The sequence below is a fragment of the Nomia melanderi genome, chromosome 13 (genome assembly GCF_051020985.1).
Source record: "Nomia melanderi isolate GNS246 chromosome 13, iyNomMela1, whole genome shotgun sequence".
Taxonomy (NCBI): domain Eukaryota; kingdom Metazoa; phylum Arthropoda; class Insecta; order Hymenoptera; family Halictidae; genus Nomia; species Nomia melanderi.
This window is the reverse complement of record NC_135011.1, coordinates 2148354-2171111: the sequence shown is the minus strand read 5'-3', so window position 1 is coordinate 2171111 and position 22758 is coordinate 2148354. Positions and strand designations below refer to the sequence as shown.

Genomic DNA, 22758 nt, shown 5'->3' with positions numbered 1-22758 from the left:
ATAGGTTATATTAGAAATATTAGATATTCAATTTTGTTGAATGAATCGCGTGGTGATTGCAATTACCTGCAATTCATCGAGCTGTGATCAAACGTAGTCGAATCCTCTTAATTGCAATTTATAGGCTCAATGAAACATTTAATCTTCTAACAAAGTTCGTAAATCCTCTCGATATTAACACATTGAGTCACTGGTATACACCGATCCCATAGAAATCGGATCAATTACTAGGCTGAACACGGCGAAAGGTGAGAGATCGCAGCCGAAGCGCGAAATCGCCCCGAGTCCCTCCATTCAGCGAGATCAGCGAAAACAAAGGCTCGTTTCACGCCAAAAAATCCCCAAGCCGCCCGCCGTCGTGTTGGACAGAATGTTACCGAAATAAATCGGTGTCCCAACAACGGGAGGCGTCGATGGCAATCGCAATTTCCCCGACAAATGCCGGGGAAAGCTGTGCTCGTAGAACAATGCTCGTATCTTCATTTCGCCCTCGCCGGGAACGCCAGTTTGATCTGCCGAGCAGATAACGAGCCGATCGAACGCCCGTCGTGCTTTTCCCGCTCGCTTCCCGGAAGAACCGGGCGCCTATCGATCGCCGGTGCGGATCGTTCGATTTTCCCGGGGCTGCGTTCTGCGGTTGCGCCCGGTTTTACGAGGCAACCCTTCGCCTCGGCGAGCGGCTAAGTGAATAGAGTCGTTAGCGATCTGTCAAACCGCGATCTCGCAACGTGTCCACTGTTACCTGTGCTCCTCACCGAAGGACGCTTTCCTCTACCTTTTCCTTTCTCCCCATTTTTTTGTCTTTTCCCAACCGACGCGACGGTTTCCGCTTTCTTCCACGTTTCCTTCTGTTCCTTCTGTTCTCTCGTTCCTCGACCCCGCTCGCCACTTTCTTCGGCCGACTGGTCCGGCCTCGTTATCGCCGGTATCGGATCTCGCGGCGAAAGAATTGACCGGGCCGGCCACCGAACCGAGTCTCCTTGCACCTGTTGCCGGCAGGTTCGGCCCCGCGCCGGCCGGAAAGCGAGCCGATGATCGATTTGACAGCGGTTAATTGTTAATCGCCGGCGTGCCGGCGGTATGCGCAGGGGTACCGCGAGCCGTTTCCGGGATTCCCGATTCGATTATCGCCGGATTCCGCGGGCCGGGATAGTTTGGGGATGCGGAATAGTTGCGATTCTACGACACCGCGGCCGCTCGAGGGTTTCATTTCCAGCGGAATCCGAGATATCGCGGGATTGATGCGCGGAGAGATGCGATCCGAACACCTACGATCCGCCGCTATGCCGGGCGCAAGAGGAATCGCGCGGAATCGGACGGCGACGGGGATATTCCTCGTGGAACTGATGGTAACGTGCTTGACGCTTTGTTACTGTCTGTTGACGATATCGAACGAATGCGAGGAAAAATGAATCTTACGTTTAGTTGTGAATATTCTAGAGATTTTGTGAAAATGGAGGGACAGGATTGAGAGGTGTTGAGATTATTAACCTCACGGTAGATTGAAAAATTAAACTAAACAATGTTTGAAAAACTCAATATCCGTCAGATTTCTTGTCAAAATTGCCTCTCTCAAAAACGCCTGCAGATTTTAAATATTTACGAAACAACAATTCTGAAGTAGATCGATTCCCTGTGTCCACTAATGTCACTGTTAACCAGTCAACTGTGGAATTTAGTAGGAAAAACCTCTGTTTCTGCAATACAATCGAAAAATGGAGCGCGTACTCGTCGAACGCACGTAGAGTATATTTTAAAGATCAATGCGAAACGAAGAATTACATATTTACGTGAGAAAATAAAGAATCAAGCTTCAAGCTTCACGATGACATGTATACTCGTCAAACAGTTAACTGGTTAAGGGCTGTTCTGTCGTTGATCTTTGATATTTTGTCTCGAGTTCCCTTAGATCTGATAGTTTCTTAGAAGCTGGAGCAATTGAGTGAAGTTTGAATTAGAAATCTTCTTCACGGTGGGGCTATCTATTGTTCAAAGCGAAACAAAGAATTACATGTTTACGTGAGAAAATAAAGAATCAGTATCACGTCAAGCTTCATGACGTGTATACTCGTCAAGCAGTTAACTGGTTAACCGAATACATTCGAATTAGCGTTGTCCGTCGAATTATGTACCCTCAGCTGCTTCTTCCAATGACAGGCAATGGAAAATCACGGATACCAGTGATCAGTTCTAATTATTATGGATAATGTGTAATGACATTGATGCTGGCGCGCGGGGATACGTTTATTATCGCTTATTGAAATTTATTGTAGCTAATGTATACAATTCGTTCGGCATCCTATGTAATAATGCCCGCTCCGTGATCCCGGCCGAGAGATCGATCGGTCCGATCGCACAGGATGCGTAACTTCCTGCATTTGTGTTCCCTCCCCCTACCCCCGTGGTCACCGCGCTCGCGCGGACACTCGACGCACCGAAAAACTACGGTTCGTTTGCCGGGAACCGTCGACAAGCTGCGCTCCCGTTTTTTCCTTCCTTCGGAACGGACCTATTAAAAAAAGCTTGTGGAAAACTGGAGATCCATTGTAGGGGTGGCCACTGCTGGGGGAAGGGACGGGGTGTAACCGGGCGGCTGTTGCACAACCGGAAGGAAATCTGTAACATAAGGGCGCTGCATCCTCCGAGCGTCGTCTGGTAATTCGATGAAAAGTGCTCACCTTCGATGAGAACGTTGCGCAATTCTTCCGTCGTTTCTGTCGGGGAACACTTTGTGCGCTCGGTTGTCCGTGGCTTCTGGGATTTTTTGCTTTCTTATTTGTTACTGAGTGTTTCATGGAGGAATCTGTGATGTATCAGTGCTTTTGGAATTCTTGGAGCGTAGAGTATAAATTGGGGTTGTTTATTTACTGTAGATTTGGTATTGTTATTGTATAATTAGTGTAGGTGTTGTATTATTATGGTTGTTGCTATGTTATTATTTATTTAGATGAATTGACAAGAATGTGTCGTGTAAGAGTGCTTTTGTAATTTTTGGAGCGTAGAGTATAAATTGGTGTTGTTTATTTATTGTAGATTTTATATTGTTATTGTACAATTATTATAGGTATTGTATTATTATGGTCGTTTCTACACCATTATTTATTTAGATGAATGACATTGCTTGATGTTTCATGTCATAAAGATCATAGAAGAGTGGTCGAACGTGTCTAAAAATAGAATTTTAAGTGTTCTCTTGAAGTTCGTCGGTGGGATCAACGGGATTAAAGAGGATAAGCATGATTCGCACGATGGAGAGTATTGTAGGACGTCTAACTATAGAGACGAAGATGATTCAGAAAAATATTAGCCGATGCTTTCCTTCTTCGAGGGAAGTGTCCTTCGGCGTCCACTTGCGAAGCGGAAAGAGGCGCTCGTTCGATGACACATGGTTTTCTAATAAAAAAGGAGTCTCGTACATTTTTGTATTAACTTACAAGGTACAAGATTAAATAAAACAAGAATCCCTATACAACCTCAACGTCCGAAGAACTCTAGATTAGATCAAATCAGGAGACCATAACTCAGGAGATCACATCTCAAATTACAAGATTACATTAGATCAAATTACGAAAAACGAACTGTTCCGCGACTTAAGTTTCAAGAAGACAACACAACAACAACAAAGTTTCACAGTACAAATTCTAAACATCCCCCAACGAAGGTGTCGAAAAGAAAAATCTCTAATTTCCTAAGATCCACAAATAGCATCTCCTATATCAAAATAAAAACCACATAAATTTCATACTTCCAATTACACATAACATCGTAACACATTCAACAACAAAGTTTCACAGATAAATTCTAAACATCCCCCGAAGGCGTCGAAAAGAAAAATCTCTAATTTCCCGGAAGCGTTCCGCGAGCGAGGACGCGCGTCACATCGGTACCGATCAAGAAAGTTCCTGAATCACCCGCGCTTTCTTTCCCCGGGCAGTCCTTCCCCGTCGCTTGGGCATTGCGTAACGAGAAATCGATCTCCGTTGCATCGGCACGCGCGGGCGCCGCGGGAAGGGAGGCGAGGCCGATCTACGAGCAGCTCGCGGCGCATTGCGTAACCCGGGTTTCGTCGGCTCGTCCTCTTGTCTGCACGACGCTCGGCCCGTCCTCCAATTTCATTTCAATGGGGACGCGGAGCGCGGAGACCGCCGCGTCGGCGACATTTAATCGCGCCGCGATATGTGACATTTGACGCTTCCTCGCGCCGCGAATCGCGAATGAACTGTATCCCGGCGCACTTGCAAAATCGTCTTGAGCAACGGTTTTTTCCTTCCCTCCGGTTGGTTTTTCCCTTCGGCCCCGTTGACATTTGCGACTACGCGGCCGCTGGACGGACTTGCTCGCAGACGTAACACGGGAGTGATGGGAATCGCTGGAATTTTATCTTTTCAGGGACTTTAGGGATGACTGGGAGATTCGATCTGTGAGAATAGGTGAATCGTGAATTTGAAATTCTTGATTAACCCTTTGCCGACAATATTCTTCATTATAAGCATTCATTATTTTCTGACGAAACATTGACAATATTATTTGCAATTTACATGGAGAAACATGTTGCATAAATTATGGGGCAGAGTTGTTTTATTTCTGTTTCATTTGTTAATACCTGATTCGACGTTTTATATTGAATTTTTCAGTTTACAATTTTGTTGCGTTCGGTGGACATTCTTGGGTACTAGTTCGTTTCGATATTTTATATTGATATATTAAATGAAGCTTAACTCTTTGCACTCGAAAGTTTTTCACTGGAAACATTTCACATTTTTCGACGAGATAGACGACATTGTTCGAAGCTAATTGAACGATAATCAGATAAATTAAGCTATTTGATTTAAATATTCCCTAAGCAATACAAAGTTCAATTTAAAACACTAAACATTCAACTTCATAGTTTTGCTGTATCAAATCAAGTGGTGACAGAGTCATCGAGTGCAAAGGGTTAATATTACGTCTAAGAATTGATCGTCTCTCGAATGTAAAGGGAGAAACGCGAAGAAATTATTCCTTTAGGAAGATAGTCGTCCGAAGGAACGCGTTTAATGAGACTGTAATACATTAGCTCCTAGAAAGCAATGAATCATCTCCAAACACACGAATCATCGTTCTTAACCATCCAGCTTTCATTCGTAGAAAATGAAATGCTTCGTTCGCAATTCAATTCGGAGTAACGTTTAATCCATTACACCTGCGGTGAGCGTACAGTCACGGAATCTCGCTCGCGCTCGATTTTCCGACAGTCCGCTCCGCAGCTCTCCTCGCGCGCGACTTTCTTCGAGTAAGTTTAACCGGTACCTCCAGGAAATGAACGGGCGCTTTCAAGGAAACCGAGGTGGAATAATATTTTCCGCTTTCGTTGCGCGCGAAACTCGCTTCCGTTCGCCGGACGCGCGCGGCACGCATCTTCGTGATCGGGTTTAACGCGAGCTTACACGGGGATCGCGTCGAATCAGACGATGGGGAACGCGATGAGCGTGATCCAGGCCGAAGCGTGACGCGTTTACACGGCCGGGCGTGCGTTCGCTCGCGAGTATCGGCCCGCGAAACCCGGTAAGCGACCACGCGGCCTTGTTTCGCGACGATCGTTACACGGGAAGCTTGTTGCGGTACGCGGCGCCCCGATTATTTAGCAACGCTTTGTTACCGAGTTGCACAATGCAGATCGTAAACCCGTTAAATGTGAAACGAGGAAGACCGAGCTCGCTCCGGTGGACCGTGAGAATGCGTCGGTCCGAAAAAAAAGAAGAAGAAGCAGCAGAAGAACGCCCCACGCGCTCGCTTCCTACAATGATGACGATGATTCGGGGTACAAACGAGGCCGCGGCGAACCCGAGACGGTTTCTGGAAAAAGGGTTGAGCCCACGGTTCTCCCTTCCGTCGGGTGGAACCGGTCTTCCTCGTCGGAATTCGTTAAAACACGGCCAGAAAGCCGGCCGATCGTTTCCAATCGTAAATCTCGTAATATGAAACGCGTCGGATCGGGGACCGATAAATTCACGCGACGGACACGTTTACCGTGGACGCTCCGCGCAGAAAGAAACCGCGGCTCCCGTGAATTTTCATTTTCTTTCGCAACATTTTTGCCGTTTCGCCCGACGATCGTGGGGTATCGCTCAAAAGAATCTTCTGCGGAGGTAGCTTCAAGCGTGGACACAAAGGTATTTTATGGGTCTCGGCTATCTTCGCTAATAATACACCGCGGAAGTTTATGGGTTTATAGCGTCTCTTAACTTATAAAGCGGAAGGAAATAAAGTTATGTGGATTTTGAAGTACATATAATAAAACTTCTGGAAGCTTTCAAATGATCTTAGTTTTTAAGTTCGAGACTCGAAATTTGCATGAATCGAATGTCAATCTGTCGAATCCTCTCTGTGTGTGGGTGTATGTGTGTGTGTGTGTGTGTGTGTGTGTGTGTGTGTGTGTGTGTGTGTGTGTGTGTGTGTGTGTAGGTTGCTTCAGTAGCTTGTAGAATACACGGTATTTAATAACAAACGCGAGTCCGAGCCGCGGAGAGAAAGATTCGTCGGGATCATTGAAATTCCGCGCGACGATCGCGCTTATCCACTCGTCGAAGTCTCCGAGCCCGTTTTCGCGTACTAATGACGTACCACTTATTAACGCGCGGTTTCTTTCGCGAGACCGGCATCCACGCGTTGAAAAACTATTTTAATACATCTAATGGAGCTGCCAGCGGGTTGAGAATCCCGAAAGGAAGCGCACGCACGTCCGTGTTTAATTATTTTTAATACGCGAGCCCCGGCGGCGCCCCGTTCGACTATCCGAGCCCTTTTTCGCGTACTAATGACGCGCCACTTATTAATCCCCGTATCTTCCATATTCTCCATATCCAGCTATCCAATTTTAATACATTCAAACCGTCGCTACTCCAAAAGCGTCTCGTTCAATTATTTTTAATCCATTTGAGAGCACGTACAAACTACTCGTTCTCCTCGTTGAATCGCCTCGTCGCTTCGAAACGAGTTCCCAATGTGTCCGTAATTCTCTAAAACACACACGTTACTTTATAAACTCCCCGAGGTATCAATGAGAATTCCCGAACCCTTGTTCCAGAATATTTAACTCTTCATTATACGACGTCTCCGAGTTCGCAGCAAAGTTTCTCGTTCGAATTCAATGGACGCTAATATTATCCGTTTACGATAGGTTAGAATAAACTTCCATTACTTGAATATTAACACTCACCCTCCTAAGTAAACAGAAATTCTCTTTTCTCCGGCGGAATGTCGGCGACAAAGGAGCCCTGACGGAATCACGGGAGAAATTCTGAGCTACAGGGTTAATCGGCCACGCAACGGTGGGAACAAGCGGTCAGTACAATCCCTTCGGGTTCAGTCCCGTTCACGGGCAACTTTATTCCAGTAGGAAGGGAAATCCTGCGGTCAAGTGGTCAAAAGGGCTAGGGCCTGAAGCGGATTATGTCGATTTTCTTGTATAACGTGCCAGGATTACGCTGCTCGCGCGTCTGAGCCCTTTCGGCTCGTTTCGACACACTCTCTCTCCCTCCCTCTTTTCCTCTCTCTCTTTCTCCTTCGAAAGAGAGTATTACCTGAGCGGTTCCAACGGGGGCCGTAAAGTTTTACTGCGTTTTCTGGTCAGTGCGGTTTTTTCGGTCTGTTTGCCGGAAAGGAAAGGTGAAAGGGTTGTTGTTACCCCACGGCCGGGAGGGTGGGTCCGTGCCGCGCATCGTTAAAGACACACGACGAAAGGGTTGTCCCGGTGAAAGGGCACGTACAGCCGGTAAATTGTAGATTACCGTCGTCCCTTTGTTATAATGGAGACCCAAAGAGCCATTTCACTCCACGACGTCTCTATCGCCAACAGGCTCCTCGGAGGTTTTATTGGCCCTTCGAACGGGAGCCGTCGACCCTTAGGAAAATTTTAATTCGCTCAGTTGTCGCTTTGTTCGTGAAATATTGTCTTGTCCTGTTTGTTTGCGGCTTTATTGTTAACACGCACGGGAAACTTGGAATTTTTAATTCTTTGATTCAACTTTACATCGATTCTTATGTTGCTCGATTAATTGAAAGTTTTGCAAAGTTTCTTGTTCCTTTCGTTCCTCTAAGAATTTATTATCGTTTATTTCCTAGCTAGTTATTTAACTAATTGTGTTAATGAACTTTATGATTTATCACTTTTGATGTATTTTTGATAGTGATTCTGGAAGAGAAACTATGACACTTTAGTGATTAGGTATCTATAGAAGTGTTTAATACGTGGAAATTCTACGTAGATGTAATTGTTGAAGTTTAATGAATCTGATTTTGGGATAGAATTAAAGTATGCACGTTTGATTATGAGTATGATTGATTAGTTTCGGTTTGAGATTAGGTAGTGGATTGTACGGAGTGTTTTATTTAAAATTCTTAGCGTTTTCGATTAGGTAATGGTCTATGAGGCTTTGAATTTCTCAGACCCCGAAGCTGGCGCCATCTTCGGCAGGTGTCCCGAAGCTGGTGAAGGTTATTTCGAGGTCTCAGGTGAGTTACCAGCCACGCAGCAGGTTTGGTACTGAAGAGACCTGCACCATTTTGAATTCCCAGCGCCGTCGGTGTTACCAATTTTTATCGGAGAACCATGTTCCGTTTCGTTCGCTCCAATGATTTTTTGTCATACGTTAACGACAGCCGATATAATGCATTTATCCTCAATGTTACAATAAAAATTAGATATTCCACGTAACATTACAATTTATCCTACCCTCAGGTTTCCGAAGGCGTAAATTAATTCACATCACAATGCAACGTTGTTTGTACATTAAATTAAAGATCCGTTTGATTTATCTCACAATCACTGGTGAAAAATTGCTCGAGTTCAAATGTCAGGATGTACAGCATAGTAGAACGTGTGGCATACTGTCTGGCGCTCGTATTTTCTGTTCGACTGGAATGAACTCTTGTGTAGACGCTTAATTAATATACCTGATCCTGGGAAGATTAAATTAACAATTTCTTAAATACACATTTAACAAAGGATAACGATATCCAAAATATTCAATTAAAACCTAATGATTTCAGTTGCATTTCAATCGAAAATCAAATGTATACTATCACTATCAAATTTATCCCACATTATCATCATTTCCATTCAATTACTATTAACAAACACTTCACGTCCAACTCAATTAATCCACTTTTCCCTGCTTCCTACAATTTCCGCAGAGAACCAATTAAGTCTTCAGGTGGCAAAGGAGCAGACAACAGCGTTAGTTACACAAATGCTTTTATTAACAAATGCGAGGGAGACAATAAATAATCGTGTCACGCGAGCGAATAAATAAGCCGAGAATCGCCGAGGAGGCGACAAACAACAACACACTCTTCGAATCAGCTCTTCGACTCGTCGTCAATCGAGCCAGGTGTCCTCCTCGATCATCAGCAATTGGCTACCGTAATGACTGTACCCATCGACGCGTACACGTGTCGCAGAACATCGAAATCTCACCCTCCAATCGAGACGCCGATCAGAGAGCACCTCGAAGCCTCTGCTAAATACAATCAACGCCGAACCGAAGCGCTCTCCGACTCGACGTCTCGAAGGGGGGATGAAACCTGCCTCCGCGGAGCAAGCGGAGGAGCGTTCCCGCAGTCTTCGTTCGATCGATCACCGCGCAGGGGCCTGATCGATGATCGACGATCATAAAGGATCGGTGCGTTATTTGGCGTGCGTTTCTTTGGTCGTGTCCATGCAGGGTTCTCGTCGTCCGGATCGAACGATCGATGGACCGTCCCACGGAATCACCTGAAAAATCTTCGTCCTCCTCGATCCCGCTTCCCCGGGAGGGAAGCGGGAGCTCGAGCGATGTATCGGCGACTCGAGAATGGCACAAAGGTTGTCTAATTAACGAACACATAGTCTGGCGTTCCGTTCGATCAGATGGAACCGATCGAAAAGGATTTCAACGTACGCGGGAGAAGATTTTTCGACGGTGACTCGATGGAGCACGAGTTAACCGGGGGATGACGCGTCGGCGAACGATCGCCGGCGATTTCCGTGAGCGAGTCGTTTAATAGTTCGAGGGGCTGGCCGAGTTGCCTGACGACGAGGAAGACGACGAAGACGAGGACGGGCTGTACGAGCCCGAGTTGCTGTTCGGCGAGTAGTACGAGTACGCGAGGTTCTGGGCCTCCACACCGTTCGTCGGCGTCCAGACGCGGGAGTACGGCCCGTATCCGTCCCACGTGTTCGCCGGGTCGCTGCTCGACGTGGTCGAGGGCAGAGGTGGAGCTCCGTATGTCGATGAAGCCGGTTCCATTGACATTCCTGCAAGTTTCACTGTTTTCACTTTTTCTGGAAGGGAAGTGTCTCGTTCCTTTGAGAGACTTCGACGGTTTCAACCCTTCACCCTTTGCACTCGAGAGACTGAGAGTCACTGCTTTATTCGGTGCAGTAGAACTATAGAATTTTTAACCCCTTGCAGTACAATGACGAGGAAGACTCGAATGGAGATTTCTAGACCAATTTTACAAACAATGCTGTTCACACGGATCGAAGCAAACTATTTTGCTGTTATTAATGTATCATTTAAGAATGAGGTTTTTACTTGAAGTAGAATGGAAAATTTTGTTGCATTTCTTCAAAATTTTGCTATTATTAGTGTATCATCTCCGATTGAGGTTTCTAGTTGAAGTAGAATGGAAAATTTTGCTGCATTTCTTCCAAATTGTCGATAGTAAAATGTTACCTTAGTAACGAAATTAAATAGTACCGCAAGGGGTTAATATTTAACTGTTTATATCGGTGTATGAAATATTCGGATAAAAAAGCGTTTCTCAATTTTGTGATTTTTCTTTGAGTTAAAGAAATATTCACTTTTATATTTGGGAAATGTTAAGTATTTCCAGCGAAATTCTAGTGCAAAGGGTTAATCTAATGTTCATTGAAAGTACCATTTCTGATCTTGGAATGCAACGGAAGATTGTGGAGATAGAGATCTTATAAATGATTCAGCAGTGTAAAAATATTAAACTAAATGCATAAACGTCAAGTTTGATAATTTGTTTAGGTTAATGAGGTCAATCGTGCACGTGGCAGACTAGATTCCACGTCTCAGAATATTAACTTGAACTCTATTGCTACATTAAGTATCAATAATCGAATATCCATATTCAAGTTCCAAACACCCAAGTCCAATCAACAAAGAAACCAACAATACGTACCCATCGGCATCATCATTCCCCCTTTCTTGAAGAACTGCACAGCGATGAACCCGACGACGAGGAGAATAGCGAGTTTCGACAATACCAAAGCCTTCATCGCCTTCAGGCCAACAATAGCAACCAGAATCGGCATGAGAGCCTTCATCTTCAGCTTGAGTAGCAGCAGAATGGGCAGCAGCAGCTTCTTCTTGAGAATCCCTCTGGCTTGACTAGTGGCGACCTCGTTCCCCTTGAACTCGACGTCCAAATCGGCCAAGCTCCTGCTGGGCCTGTACTTGAGGCTAGCATCGACGAACGGCAAGTCGACTCCGTAATCGAAACTCTTGAGATACTTGAAGGTCCTCGCGACAATGGCCTCGTCCACGGTGTCCATAGACCTGGCCTCGGTGCTGGTGCCGAGCTTCTCGTCCAGGTATCCGAGTACTTCGTGCTTCAAGCAGCTGGCCCAGGAATCCGCGGCGATGCACTCGTTCAAGGACTTGGAGAGGAAGTCCTGGCTGGCCAGCGAGCTCCCGGCAATCAGGATCACCACCACGGGTACGAATATCCTCATTTTTTCCGTTGCTGCTCGGGAAACTCGTGAACGAAGCGACCTCGTGGCTGCGGACGAAGAGAAGATGTCCGAAACGAAACTAAAACCTGATCGATCGTCCACCCGTGCGTGTGCGAGCGAGCGATCGGCGATCGAACTGCGACTGACGGAGGAGTGGCCCGCCCCTTTTATTTAATTTGCCCCCCGCGAATCTATGTTATTCGGTCGCGCATGCCGGGAATCGACGATCGAAGGAAAATTATTCAAATTTCACTGGCACATAGACGGCGCGCGTCCTCTCCACCTTCCCTCTCGCTCCTACCCTCCGCGTTCCTCTCCGTACGTGCGTGCACGCGCACCCGACACCGTGTCGCGGCGGTCTACGTACGCGGGGACCGACCGAGGCGCGTACACCGTTCAGTACACGATGGCATGCGGAGGCATACACCGACGCGACACGGGAAACGGAACTCTCTCGCCCCGCGTTCCTCCACCTTCTCTCCGCTTTTTACGGCCGCTCTTACTTGGCGTCCGTTCTAACGACGACGCTCTAGCGGCGGCCACCTTTGGAGAACGCGTAACCGTTCTCGTTGTACGCGCCGAGGGCACAGGGCAACGGGAACGCGCGGTTCGAGGGCGATTTATGCAAGGGTTTGGGATCTTCGTGGGATTTGGAGGATTTACGAATGTTAGAGAAATCGAATTTTTATGGGGAATGGCTCTTCTTCATATGCGTCATGGAAAGTTTGGGTTGTGTAGTTTATATACTTTTTATTGTATGCAGATTTTTTTGATTGCAGATTTTGATGAATGGATTGATTGAGTTTGTCGAGTGATGGGAAGGTTTGTGTTATTTGAATTTTAGACTTGTTTAGAGAAATGGAATTTTTATGGGGAATGGCTCTTTTTCATAGGCGTATGGAAAGTTTGGGTTGTGTAGTTTATGTACTCTTTATTGTATGCAGATTTTTTTTATTGCAGAGTTTGATGAATGGATTGATTGAGTTTGTCGAGTGATGTTGGGAAGGTTTGTTGTGTTATTTGAATTTTAGACGCGTTGCTGCTTGTGTTTTTTGTATTTTGCGTGTTCGTTGGAAACTTGTAGTTTATTGATAATTGTATTATGGGAATAGTGAATGGTATTTAAATTTTATGTGTAGTACTGTATAGTTTTGAATATGTTTTGACAGGGATTTTAAGTTTAACACTAGTCCTATTTATTTACTTGTTAATTAAGAAATATTAAAATTGTATGGCTTTCTTTGTACCGAATACTTTTACAAAAATCTTATATAGATACAGATTTATCGTCATGCACTAGGCTTATCCAATCGATACAAGAATGTTTTGTTTAATCGTTTACCGATAGAAAGCAACTATGATTAGATAGCATCATTCGTTTGACAGAAGCACAAAGCACGTAATACTGATTGGTTCACAATGGAATACTGTAGTTTAGCTTCCCGTTAGTGCTCGAAGTGTCATTGGAAGCCAGAAACTTCAAACGGTACGAGATATTTTAATATTAGGTCGCAGGAAGTACGAATGGAACAGCATAAGCGAGTACGAAGAGTATTTTATTCATATCATTTCGGCAGGGAAATCAAAAAATAAATCTAGGAACATATCTTTATTAAAGAAACTGTTTTACAACGAAACACAATAACAAAAACATACAAAAGAAATACAATCATCCATAAAACAACGTACTGACACTAATTTCAATAAAATTCTTGAATTTCTCAATGAAACATTTGTAATCGCACAGTAAACGAACAATAATCCAAACAATATCGTAGACAATTGATAATTGATATTAATTAAAAATGAATCATAACGTATTAAATATTTATCAAATACAGCAGGAAACACTCGAATGAAGAAGCCCTTCGAAATTCAATCATTCCGGTCATACTCGTTCTCCAGCCATAAAAAAACGCGATGACTACGATCCATAAAGAGCACGAGGGAAAAAAATGGAGAGTGTATTCGAAGGAAGCGTAAACCGCCGTTGGACAACGAAGACGAAACTGGATTTCCATTTTGCAAGAGGCAGCGCGAGACAAAGCGGCGCTTCCGGTAGCGCGAGGCAGTCGCGTCTGATCATTATCGGGCATAATCTCCTTGCAGAACCGGACCCCGTTGGATCTAGAGCTAGAGTCGTGAAGAATTTCACGTGTTGGATTATTTGCAACTGATCAACGGAGATTGTGTCAGTTACGGAAGAGGATTCGTGACGCGCGGCATTATCGTTAGCCGCGTAATTGATCGAATAACTCGTAAACTTAATGGGATAGTTAACATTATAAAGCGCGTGTCCGCCGATAAGGCGGCCTTACCCGCACTGTTCTGCAAACCAGATTATGGAAAATAATCCGGCAGTTTAATATACGAATTTATGAACTCTCGCGAAAGAAATTTCTTTCACGGAACCACTGAAATATCCGGTATCTATTAATTGCGAAATTATGTGACAGGGCCTCTTGTAATTATAATAAGTTAAGAACTCACCTGAAAAAATAGCTTATATTCTAATTACTACAAGCTGGAACTATTTCGTAGATTGCATCGTGAAAAACGAGTCAACAGGGAGAATCTGGGATATTAATTGAAATTTCCAATCAAATGATCATTAATCTGTTAACGACATAAAGTTTCTTTTCGCGAATGAATCTTTGTAAATGTCTACAACCTGTATCCTCATTACAGCAACAAAAACCTTCCCGCCATCTAATTTTTAACCAAAACCTTCCATGAACCTATCAAACCACTGCTCTAGTTTTTCTTTCACCCATCATCGTCAAGCAACACACAACAATATCCACCCAAAAGAGGGAACGAATCAACAGCGATAATCTAAGATATTAATTGAAATTTCCAATCAAAGAATCATTAATCTATTAATCAAATAAACTTTCCTTCGCGAAACTATGAATATTTCTAAATATCTACAACCCATATCATCATTAGAGCAACAAAACTCTCCTCACCATCTAATTTCTAACCAAAACCTTCCATGAACCTATCAAACCACTGCTCTAGTTTCTCTGTTTCTATCACTAATCTTTTTATCTGTTAATCTTTTTTCTCTGTTTTTATCTGTTAATCTTTTTCTTTGTTTTTATCTGTTAATCTTTTTCTTTGTTTCTATCACTAATCTATTAATCAAATAAACTTTCATTAGAACAAGAAAAAACTTTTCGCCATTTAATTTCTAACCAAAACTTTTTCGCCATCCAATTTTTAACGAAAACCTTTCCACCATCTAATTTCTAACGAAAACCTTTTCGCCATCTACTTTCTAACGAAAACCTCCCACGAACTTACCAAACCACTGCCCTACTTCCTTCCCCCATCTCCACCAAACAACACCCAACAGTACTCCATCCAACAAGGAACGCGACAAGGAAGCAAACCAGCGACCGTTCACATTGCAAAGAATAATTTATTAAATAAAGCGTACAGAGTAGAGGAGGAAGACAGGTATTTTACAAAAGTGCGTCTAGCGTGTCCGCCGCGCGACGTTTTACGACTGCGCGTGAGCGGCATACGCGAGATCCTGAGCGTACTGCGACGCCGGCTGCTCGTCCTGGAAGGACCTGTACTGAGCCTGGTACTCCCACGGTCCGTGAGCGGAGAGCGCAGCGCCATGGCCGTCGGCGGCGATTTTCTTGCACAGCTGGAAGATCGCCATGCCGACGGACACGATGAAGCTGAAGAACGAGAGCTGGAGCGCGTTCCAGGCCTTCAGACCGAGAACACCGATGGCGAGAGGGATCAGGGTCATGGCCTTCAGGAGCACGAACACCAGGATCGGGATCACGACCTTCTTCAGCTTGGACTTGCGGGCCTCCTCGACGGCGCGACCTTGGCCGAACTTGACGTCGAAGCTCAGGTGATCATCGTCGATGTTCCTGGCGCTGACCTTGACCGAGGAGTCCATCGGCAGCTTGAAGGTCACGTCGTGAGAGGACAAGTAGCTCTGGACGTTGTCTATGAACGACGCCTCGCTGCGTCCGGACACTTCCTCGACTGGGTACGAGTTACGAGTCACTTCCACCGTCTCGGAAACCTGGGAAAATGGTCGTGCTATCAACTTGGTGAACAGGTCTAACGTTCCGTTCTCTATGGATTTCAAGAGATTGAGTTAGCTTAGGTCTAGATGGTGAAGCCTGAAGTCTAGATTCGACTAGCTTCTGGATTCAGGTATAATAAAACTTGTCTACAAAGCTTCATCTGAATTAAGCAATCAGGACACTAGTTACATCTACAGTTTCATCTAGTTAATGAGTAGCTCCGAAGGAGACTCTAGGAACTCTAGCTACATCTAAAGTTTCATTTAGTCAATGAGTAGCTCTGAAGGAAATTCTAATAACTCTAGCTACATCTAAAGTTTCATTTAGTTAATGAGTAGCTCCGAAGGAAACTAGGAACTCTAGCTACATTTAAAGTTTCATTTAGTTAATGAGTAGCTCCGGAGGAAACTCTAGGAACTCTAGCTACATCTAAAGTTTCATTTAGTCAATGAGTAGCTCCGAAGGAGACTCTAGGAACTCTAGCTACATCTAAAGTTTCATTTAGTTAATGAAAGGATTCAAGAGGATTCAAAGGATTCCGAAGTCAAAAGTAAAAGTGTCCAAGAATGAGGATCGAGTTTGCTGCCTACCTTGAAGCTGTCCTTGCGGAAGATCTGGTCGAGAAGGTTCAGCACCTTGAACTTCATGCAGGAGACCTCGTCGTTCTTCTGGGAGCACTCGATTTTCGTCTGGTCTACCATCTGGTCCATGCTGCTGCCCTTCCAGAGATCGTTCTTCGCTGGCTGGGCGGCTGCCAGGGCAAGCGCGGCGCAGAGGATGAACAGCTTCATGGTTCTCGTTGCGTTGTCTACGTTGACTCGTGTGACCCCTGAGGAAGGTTGCTCCGGCTCGAGGACGATTGCCTGGAAACGACTGATGCCAATGGGTTGGGCATCAGGCTATTTATACGGGGCCCCCATCGGCGGATCGGCGAGCCGCGTTTGCGGAGCACCCGAACAGAGCCGCCCCCACCCACCGGCCGGCCACGAATTTTCTTTTCGTTCAGTATGGTGTTCGATTATCGAGGCCTCGACACGATCGTGACCTGCGTCGGCAAACGGCCGCTGGTATCAGCGGAGCCGTAGCTTTTCTGCGATCGACGATGTCGGCCGCTCGAGCTCTCCCCGCGCCGCTTACCGAACGCGATCATCTTTCGATATTAATGAGCGACTGTTTGCTTTCTATCGGCATAGGGCACACTTCCGTGTGTGGTTCACTCGAGGAATTTAATGGGTCTTGTGGGCTATTCGCCGGAACTTTGAAATAACTGCTTGGAACTCGGTTGATGGGAATGTCGGCGTTAGAGCTGTGTCAAGGGTGAAAGTTGTTTGAACAGGACATTTCTTTGGGTCTTCACCTTTTTATAATGTGATTGGAGATTTGCTGTTTAATGAGTATTTGTAGAGGGGTTCCTATGATTAGAATAGATAATTGTAGTATATAAAATTCTTCAACCCTTTGCGGACGATATTCCGAGATGAAATTTTCATATTTCGAAGACTAAGTCACAAACAAATAATTTAACTGCTCGAACACCAAGAGATCAGCACTTAGTTTCTGTTTTTCCTATCATTTAAGTAATTGATATATAATTTAACTTCGTGTGTTGAAGGCTTTGTACATTTCAAACAATCTTCGTCCGCAAAGGGTTAATATTCGTAAGGTCAGTAATAATTACAGTAATATAAGTAATTGAACAATGGAAACCCTAGAATCTATCTATACTATTTTCTCTCCCAATCAATTCTTTAAATTTATATTATACCAAGCTTCGAATAGGGGTTGAAGGTAAATACATTAAGAAACTAAAATATTCCCCGTTAAAATCATTTGAATTCCATTTAAATGATTCGTCGTCCAGATTCTACAACTCGCTCAGGAATTCGTGTAGCTCCGAATCGGGAAAAGGGGTTGAAGTGGAATATGCCTAGGCCGACATATTAAAATGTCCATTACTCCATTGACCCCGATCACGGCCTCCAATAAAACAATCACATCACGCAATAAGCTTGGCCCGAAACTTTCAAATATTCGGTCGACTGTCTTACAGCATCGGAGATAGCCGAGCGGAAGTCGCTGCGCGCGCGCGCGAGTAGAGAAGAGGTCCCTTCATCCTTGGCACCAATGGCACCGTAACATTGGCATTGGAATCTATCGTTCATTCGCGCCACGAACACGACACTTTCCACACGTCTGCTCCGTTAACGCTTGCACTCTCTCCCCACCCTCGGAGAAATGGCGCGAGCCACCCTTCAATGGGTGCGCCCACTGGATCGTTTCGAAGGAACTTCATGGACACTTGCAGATTATGTAGATATTATTCACCATGGAGAATGATTAGTGCTAATTACTGTGTAAGGAGTTTTAACCCTTTGAACTCTGTAGTTATAATGTTATATATTTTGATGAATATTGAAACTACCCTAAAGTTATTCGATTTTCTGCACATCTAAATTTTGTACTAAGGAAAATAAAAGATCGAAGAAATGTTGTATATTAATTTTCGGAGGAATACTGTAAAAATTAGTTGCAGTTGCTGATAGACAAAAACAACCTGGAGTGCTAAGGGTTAATAGTAAAATGGTAAAATTATTTTGAGTACTTTGTAGTAACTATTATATTATACTATTAATAATATTAATAGTGAAATATTGAATAGTAAAAGATTTAATAATATTTTTCAGTTTTAAACCAATTAGAAATATTGCTATACAATTTGCTATTTTATGGAACTTTATATTAGTGTATGGAGATTCCTTTCATTCAGAAGTAAAGAAGAATAGGTATGTATATAGCAAGACATTCTGTTTCAACACAAAAATCTCATTTCTATTTCCTTATTAACCCTTTGCACTCGAAAGTTTCTCAATAGAAATATTCAAAACCTTCTAACGAGATATAGGTCATATCGGTCGAAACTAATTTAACGATAATTCATAGATAAATTAAGCAATAGAGGTGTTTTATTTAAACATATCACGTAGCAATGCAAACTTGAGTGGGGTTAACAATTTATTCAGTCATCTTAACATACAACAACTGCCTCTTATTTACAACAAACTACAATATTCACAATAATTTACTACACAATCAATCCAATCCAGAAATCCGTCTGACAAATACGAACTGAACCGCTCGAATTCCACTGGAACCATCCAACCAACGCTCCAGCAACCTCCGCGCCGCTGAAAGGAACAATTTCACCCTCCGCTGACCCTAATTGCCGCAGGCTCGTGTCAACGGCGTTTTCCACGGGCCGTATCACGAATGCTCGTTGCGTGCGAGTTTCTCGTGCGAGAATGCGCGCGTGGGGTTGCGCGGAGACACTTCTGCCCGCTCTGCCCGACTTCCTGCCGCCCGTAACAATGAAGCAGAACGGTAATTGGAATTTTGGGTCGAGTTTGCATAAACATTCAGGCCGTGGCTCGCCTCGTCTTCCGAACACGCTTCCGAGATCACCGGCGTTCGCTATCCGCTCGTCGTTTTCCCTATTTCTCCTCCCACGATCGGCGCGACACGCGAGCTCCGCCATTACTCGCACGAGAGTCGAATAGGCTCGATCGGCCGACAAAGGAAAAAAGGAAAAGAAGGCTCGCGGAAAAAGAAATCGGGCTTCGAATTCGAATCCGCTTTTACCGCGTCGGGATTCCGAGCGACGATCGAGCCGGCTCCCCTCGATCGACTTTCTCGATTCCCTCGATCCCCGCGATTCACGTCGCGTAGGCAAATAACGAAAAAGGGAAAGTCCGTTGTTGTTCTTCGAACAAAGGCAGGTTGTACATGAGACCAGTGTAAGACAGTTTTATTATAAATAAGACAGCGCGAATAAATATTAAATAGAAGGTTCTAGGTGATGGGGAATGGTTCCGTGGGTCGGCCTATTTCCTGTAGGCCCTGTAGGGTCCGTGGGCCCCGGTGTCCCAGTGGGGAGGGTGCTCTACTGGTGGATGACCGTAGTGCACCACTTCGTAGGCTACTTTCGGCTTGGTCAGCTTGAAGATCATCATCGCTCCGCTGAGGACCATCGACAGGAGGCCAAGGGTCAAGGCTTTCCACGTCTTCAGCGCGATCAGAGCGAGCGCGAGCGGTACCAGTGCTGTGGCCTTGAACTTCAGACCCAGCAGGAATGGTATCATGACCTTCTTCACGAATCCACGGCCTGCAAGTGATTTCGGTTAATCTGATGAATTAGTCTGTATTAGAGTAGCTTAATTTCGTTTTGAAGGGGATTATGGAAGGTCGTTGGCATTCGAAATTTATAGTGATCAGTTGAATTATTGAATTGTTTGAATTGAACTGAAGGTCGTTGACATTCGAAATTTCTAGCGATCAGTTGAGTTATTGAATCGTTTGAATTGAACTAAAGGTGGAATTGGAATTGGAATTTCCAGTGATTGTCAGTTGAATTCTTGAATCGTTTGAATTGAACTAAAGGTGAAATTGGAATTTCCAGTGATAATCAGTTGAATTATTGAATCGTTCGAATTGAACTGAATGTGGTTGTCATTCGGAATTTTCATCAGTTGAAGTATTCAATTGTTTGGTTATTGATTTATAATGAGAATTACGTAGGAAGTTGTGTAACGAAAGAACATTACTGAATCATTGCAATATCTTCATTCATGATTGTACTAACTAATTGAGGCATTCATTAAGTTTCCTAAGTAATTCATTATGATAGACTTTGTATCTTTTGTCTTCGAGTGCACTAGAATCATTTTGCTACCTTGTACATTCGAAGAGTCACTCAGAGGGATAGTCAAGCTTCTCGGCATGCTGTCGACGAGTGACCTAGGCACGATGTTGGACCCTACAATTGCTTCCGGTAGCTTAGCCTCGAGATGATGGCTGGATAAGAAAGCGTCCAGCTTCTCCAGCATCATGGATCTCAGCAGTTCTTTCCTGGCCGGGTCAACGGAGTCGTACTGCGAGGGGTAGTACTCTTCGCTGTTGTCTTCAGGCATGTCCCGGGACTTTACCACTGCCAGATCATCGGTGATGGCGATCCTGTCCTGTTTCGCCGCGTTGCTCAGGTACGCGAGGACCTTCGGTTTCACGCAGGACAACATCGAATCGTTGTCCACGCATCTAATAATGGTTCAGGAGAAATTTACATTGTTAAACTCTAAATCCATCGATTGATTTACTTAGACACTTATCCAATACACTACTATTATTATTATCATAATTCATCCACTTTAAACTGAACGATATAACTGAAACACTTGTAGACAAAACAAGATAGTATTAAACATTTAATATAAGCTTCCTAAATTTATATAGTTAACAAAAATAAAGGTTTCATTTAATATTAGAATCATGTTGAGATTGTTAGAATAATTCTATGATTATTTCTTTAAATATTAATAGAACGTTCTGAAATTTATATAGTTAACGAAAATAAAGATTCTATTTAATATTAGAATCATGAGATCTATGAACTCTTTCGAAATAGTAGCTGAAAATTCAAAGATTCTATTTAATATTAGAATAATTAGATCCATGAATTCGTTTGAAATAGTAGACGAAGACTGAAAGATTCTATTCAATATTAGAACCATTAGATCTTCGAACTCTTTGGAAATAGTAGCTGAAAATTCAAAGATTCTATTTAATATTAGAATCATTATATCTACGAACTTTTTCGAAATAGTAGCTGAAAGTTCAAAGACTCTATTTAATATTAAAATCATAATATCTATGAATTCGTTTAAAATATTATACGAAGACTGAAAGATTCCACGAACACCGATTTTCTCGCGAGTCTCACCTGTAATAGATACTCCGAAGGGCGTCCGCCGTGGTCTCGGTCCTCTGGGCGGCCGCGGCGGCTGCCAGAAGGGCCACGTACGCAGCTACAGCGAGAAACTTCATGGCGGTACCGATCGATTTGCGAGGCTAAACACCGAATGCCGGCTCGAACGGAGACAACCCGGTTTTATAGCCGATGGAAGCCACGCACGGCCGATGAATTTTGATCAGGGACGTGGTGGCCGGCTGAAACGAAAGAAGAAAGCCTCATTATCTAGGGTGACGATGTTTTCACGGCATCGCGGCTCGTCCCTGCGGGACGATTTTGGTTTCGACGTACTTACACGCGCTCTGCCTCCCGTTTCCGGTTCCGAGGCACGGGCCACGCGACCAAGAATTCGCCTTCGTTTCGCTTGTTCGCGACCCAGTTCGAGAAAAAGGGAAATTTTCTACTCGAAACCCTTCAAACTTAATTCTATGAAACTTTGCTTCTTTATCTAGCAGAGGACTCAGGTTCGATTCATCAATGGTGACATTTTTTGAAATTGGTAACTAGTTAGGTGTTTAACTATTACTAGTAGGTAATTATTAGAATACTGTTAATCAGGTAACAATCAGTAGGTGAACTATTGCTACAATTAGTCTTCTGATGAAAATAAGCATTAAGCAATGGTGTATGAATGGTTGCCTGTCAGTTTTGATGTCAGATATTGAGATGGTAAAATAGTATACATTGTAATGCAAGAGTTCAAAGGGTTAAAACGAAGTTCAGAGGAAGGAAACAAGAGACTCATATGGGTCAGAGTTCAGAAACTAGGAGACGATAAATGGATGTTTAAAAACCGACGGTGAAGTGAAACTGCTCACGACGATCGTGAGAAGAGAATCGATGAAAGTAAAAATGGTCGACGAAAGGGGAATAATGGCCACTGTTAGAAACTCGTTGGAAAGTGATTCAGAATTGGGATCGTGCTTGCATAAGATGTCGCTGATTATATCCCGTGATCGTGGAAATCTTGCGGTATGACCTCGACGGAGTATGAGTTGACTCTTGTTTACCTGAGAATTACCATTATTCTGCTGTCGATAAAACAGGCTCGGGCATTTATCTCCGACGCAGCGACGAATGGAACCGTAGAAACGTGAATGACGCGACTGCTTAACACTGGAACTACGTTTCAGTCAAAATGACTGGTTTCAGTGTGTCTGTTTCGCAATTATTAATAT

General features: G+C 44.0%; 3 protein-coding genes across 3 annotated transcripts; all 3 read right to left on the bottom strand.

The window, feature by feature from the left end:
* Nucleotides 1-10019: 10019 nt before the first annotated feature.
* On the bottom strand, nt 10020-11725 carry Osi20 (DUF1676 domain-containing protein Osi20). Its single transcript, XM_031991609.2, has 2 exons — nt 11173-11725; nt 10020-10276 (listed from the first exon to the last, which is right to left on the bottom strand). Exons 1-2 carry the CDS (start codon nt 11723-11725, stop codon nt 10020-10022), a joined length of 810 nt encoding a protein of 269 aa, XP_031847469.1.
* A 3505-nt stretch (nt 11726-15230) lies between these two features.
* Nucleotides 15231-16571, bottom strand: Osi19 (DUF1676 domain-containing protein Osi19). The gene is made up of 2 exons (XM_031991549.1): nt 16371-16571; nt 15231-15776 (listed from the first exon to the last, which is right to left on the bottom strand). Exons 1-2 carry the CDS (start codon nt 16569-16571, stop codon nt 15231-15233), a joined length of 747 nt encoding a protein of 248 aa, XP_031847409.1.
* A 3087-nt stretch (nt 16572-19658) lies between these two features.
* On the bottom strand, nt 19659-21654 carry Osi18 (DUF1676 domain-containing protein Osi18). Its single transcript, XM_031991608.1, has 3 exons — nt 21551-21654; nt 20507-20868; nt 19659-19939 (listed from the first exon to the last, which is right to left on the bottom strand). Exons 1-3 carry the CDS (start codon nt 21652-21654, stop codon nt 19659-19661), a joined length of 747 nt encoding a protein of 248 aa, XP_031847468.1.
* Nucleotides 21655-22758: the final 1104 nt, after the last annotated feature.